The 3,821-nt window shown below is 38.4% G+C and overlaps 1 protein-coding gene across 1 annotated transcript; it reads left to right on the top strand.

The window, feature by feature from the left end:
* Positions 1-819: 819 nt before the first annotated feature.
* On the top strand, positions 820-3,546 carry LOC123886041. Its single transcript, XM_045935378.1, has 3 exons — positions 820-1,479; positions 1,594-1,647; positions 1,723-3,546. The coding sequence occupies exons 1-3, from the start codon at positions 820-822 to the stop codon at positions 3,544-3,546; spliced, it is 2,538 nt and encodes an 845-aa protein (XP_045791334.1).
* Positions 3,547-3,821: the final 275 nt, after the last annotated feature.

Genomic DNA, 3,821 nt, shown 5'->3' with positions numbered 1-3,821 from the left:
TGGGCTAGTAAAAGACAAACTACCATAGCATTATCAAAAGCAGAAGCAGAATACATTTCAGCAGCTAAGTGCTGCACACAACTACTCTGGTTGAAATATCAGTTAGAAGATTATCAAGTAAGCAGTCACAATATTCCTTTATATTGTGATAATACTGCAGCCATTCATTTATCTAAAAACTCTATCCTTCACTCTAGAGCCAAACATATTGAAATTAAACATCATTTTATCAGAGATTATGTTCAGAGAGGTATAATAGATATTAAGTTCGTTGATACTGAAAATCAATGGGCTGACATATTTACTAAAGCCTTACCTGTTTAAAGATTTGATTTTATAAAGAAAAATCTGAACATGTTTTCATTCTCTAAATAATATTTTTTGGCTTCTAAAGTACAAGAGGTTAAATATGTCAGAACTTCTGCATCAAATCATCTGAAGGCAAAAGCTCTGAAGTGTTTACCTCTGATAGGATCTTTTCAACTCAGAGGCTCTGACCTATCTCAGTGGAAAAACGCTTAACATTCGCTGCTTAACCGTTGTCCACTAAGATGGCAGTTACTAAATAATTTTTTACACGTGGCCTGAGCCTGTCAGGTAGTGGGTGGTTTATGAGGACTTTTGATATTCAAACTTTTGTCAAATAAGCGTAAGTTCCCTAATTTTCCATTTTTATGTTAAGTCTGTGCATTTAAATAAAACTTTCACAATACACTTGCACACTTTTCACTCTCACAACCTACACTTTCATCTCTCTCTAAACCTTCAACAAAAACTTCTTTCTCTCTCGTTAGCTTTAACCCAACCTCAAACCTCAACATGTCTACTTCAATGAACCCTCTCGATATTCCTCCTTATCTACGTAAGAATCTAGAGTACACCGGCAATGAAATGGAATTTCAAGAATCACTGCTTACGCTGGTTTCTAAGAAGATGGTGGATTTTAACGGTCTGAAAGCTAACAATTTTGATGTGGAACCATACTTCGTTCATCAAGGGTGGAAAAGATATTTTGAGATGCTGAACGGTCCAATTTATCCAGATCTTCTTAAGCATTTCTGGACGAAAGCTAAGATCTTTACGAAGTATGAAGCTAAGCAAGAGGAACTGCAAGCTATTGAGAAGAATCCTAGTTTGAAAGGTAAATCTAGGAAAGAAATGGGTACTGGTACTCAAATTATGTCAAACATCTGTGGTTTGAATCTAATTTATTCTAAGGTACACTTCAACAAGCTGCTTGGGTTAGATTGCAAGGGTATGATACTGGATGCTTTTGAAAAGGATACAAGGTATAGGGATGCTCTCCTTCACAGGATGTTCCAGGATCTCTCTCAGAAGGGTAAAGTCAAAGGAATGACTGACGAATGCAGAGTTTTGTTCAAGATTATCATATCATCTATCTGTCCAAGATTAGGTGGAACTGATACTATCTCCTGGACGCATCGTCATCTCATATACTTTCTTCTGATTGAGAAAAAGGTTAATCTGGGAGATTAACTTTTTGAACGAATTTGCGAAGCCATTCATTTGAGCAAAACTCAGAGGAGAACTTCTATTGTTCATCCTAGACTTTTGTTTGAGTTGTTCTTTCAGTGCAGGATTGTTAAGCTGGTTAAGAAATACAATCCTGAACTTATTGCAAATGAAGTAATGCCAGAAGTTTTATCTGCTAACTTCTTGACCAAGATGCACATAATCATCACCAAGTTAGTTCAACCCTAGCAAGACTTTCAAGTTCGCACTGGTGATCCATTCTATATAGATGGTTATCCCATCATTTCTGAACTGGACTGTGAAGAAGTCATTCAGAACTACTTGGAACGTCTCAGAGAAGATGGTCATGAAGTGACAAGGGATATGGTGCCTCCAAAACCAACTACTAATCTTCACAGTATGCAGAAAAGAGGATCTAAAAGGAAAGTTGAAACTCAGAAGGTTGAGAGCAAGCCAGATCTTCTGAAACAGAAAAAGATCAAAGTGGAACAAGAGGCTGAACAAAGGACTAAGCAGAAGCATGAAGCTACTACTAAGAAGGTTGTTGAAGAATCATCTGGGGCTCAGAAGAGGAAACTGCAGTTAGATGATGATGCAGACTCTAAGGAGACTGACACAGATGAGCAAACTATTGCTGCTAGGCTACAGCAACGAAGAAAAGCTCCTGCTACTAAAGGTAAAACTCTTAAGATCACATCTAATACTGATAAGGAGTTAGGCTATACCAAACCCCTTCAAACAGTTCACCCAGATCAACCCATTAACATTTCATCTTCTGAAAACTCAGAAGAACAAAGTTGTTCAACTGATGAGCTGATCAAAAGAGGTAAGAAAGGACTTTCCAAACTTACCTCCTCTGATAAGTCTCAGCAGAAGGACAAACAAGTTCTCTCTGATGACCCCCTCATTGAGCTAGAAAAACACCTCAGCCCTGACACCCTAAACAATCATACTTTCTCACATGAAACCACTCAACCACACAAATCACCAGAAAAACAACAACCTCCCACTTCCACACCATCCTCACAAATTAAGCCATCATCTGATCCACAACCAGATGAACCTAAACAAACCTCTCCCACCAAATCACCTGAACCAAATTCTAAGCCAATAGACTCTGAACCTGTTTCTGAGCCTATGGACTCTGAACCAACCCAAACCCCAAGTGTTGAACATGAATCTCCTGTACGTATTCACACTTGTGCTCCTCGTCCTCCACCTCTCACCATGGATGATCTAGTCATGTCCACTTCTGTTTTTGATGAAGCATTCTCTCGCTTCAAAGATCCAGAAGTAGATGTGGTTTCTTATGTTTCAAGAAAAGATCTTCATTCCATCAAGTTTATCAAAACTCCTCCTGAACTACCCAAACCATACAATGTCCCTTACACCTATTCCAAAACCTCTAACCCTTCAGCTGACCCTTTTGATAGCCTATCAAATCAGTTTTACTGTGATCTTCTGAGGTTATCTGAGCTCAGGAACAAGTTCCTAGTCTTTCCCTCAGATGTCGATGCTGAAATCTATGCTCTCAAGGCCAAGCTGAGTGATCTTCTGGAAGAAATTGGTCAAGAGATCATGGAAGAGATTGGACAAAGAGGAATGGAAGTTGCCAGACTGATGATGGATGTTGTTGAAAGAGCAAGTCAAAAGAGATTGACTCTTTACAGTCATGCAGAATTTGAGTCTACAAGGTCTGAGGCTGAAGCTGCAAGAAAGGCTGCTGATGACATGCTTCTACAAGCTCTTAGGGATTGCAGGATGGAATCTGAATTGATCAACCGCTTAGAAGCTCAGCGTATTGAAACAGAGAGGCTAGCTCAAGAGACGGTTCTGCTGATAGAGTATCCAGAGGATGTTGGTTATTCGTCTGACAAAGGCAAAGCACCTATGGAATCTGATGTGGATAAGCTCAAAGTTTTAGAGGAAGCTATTGGAGCTCAAAGGTCTGACCATCAAGTTCTCGCCAGCAAAGTGGACTCGCTGGATTCTAAAGTGGATGATCTTCATACCAAATTTGACCAAATTATTGTTCTCCTCTCTAAACCCTAGGGCTCTATGTCTTTGCACTATCTTTTAATTATTTATGTTACGATTTTTTGGATGTTGCACTTTCAAACATTGGTTTTGTTTTAATTATTTTTGTTTGTTTTATATTGGTTTGCATGCTCTTGATTGTTTATATTTTCTTACGCAAACGAAAAATTAACAAGTACCAAAAGGAACAGACAAAGAAAACCAAGAAGTTAAATTCTAAACTTTTTCATTAAAAAATTGGCTGAACGCCTTAATTACAATAGCAACAAGAAAAAGAAAACCTATTTCTA

The sequence above is a fragment of the Trifolium pratense genome, linkage group LG5, assembly GCF_020283565.1.
Source record: "Trifolium pratense cultivar HEN17-A07 linkage group LG5, ARS_RC_1.1, whole genome shotgun sequence".
Classification (NCBI taxonomy): domain Eukaryota; kingdom Viridiplantae; phylum Streptophyta; class Magnoliopsida; order Fabales; family Fabaceae; genus Trifolium; species Trifolium pratense.
The sequence above is the reverse complement of the archived record's forward strand: the minus strand, read 5'-3'. Positions and strand labels throughout refer to the sequence as shown.

Coding starts and splice junctions, on each gene's coding strand:
- LOC123886041 (XM_045935378.1), top strand. CDS start 820: ATGTCTACTTCAATGAACCCTCTCGATATTCCTCCTTATCTACGTAAG. Junction 1,480..1,593: donor TTCTTCTGATTGAGAAAAAG/GTTAATCTGGGA, acceptor TTGTTCTTTCAG/TGCAGGATTGTTAAGCTGGT. Junction 1,648..1,722: donor CTGAACTTATTGCAAATGAA/GTAATGCCAGAA, acceptor GTTCAACCCTAG/CAAGACTTTCAAGTTCGCAC.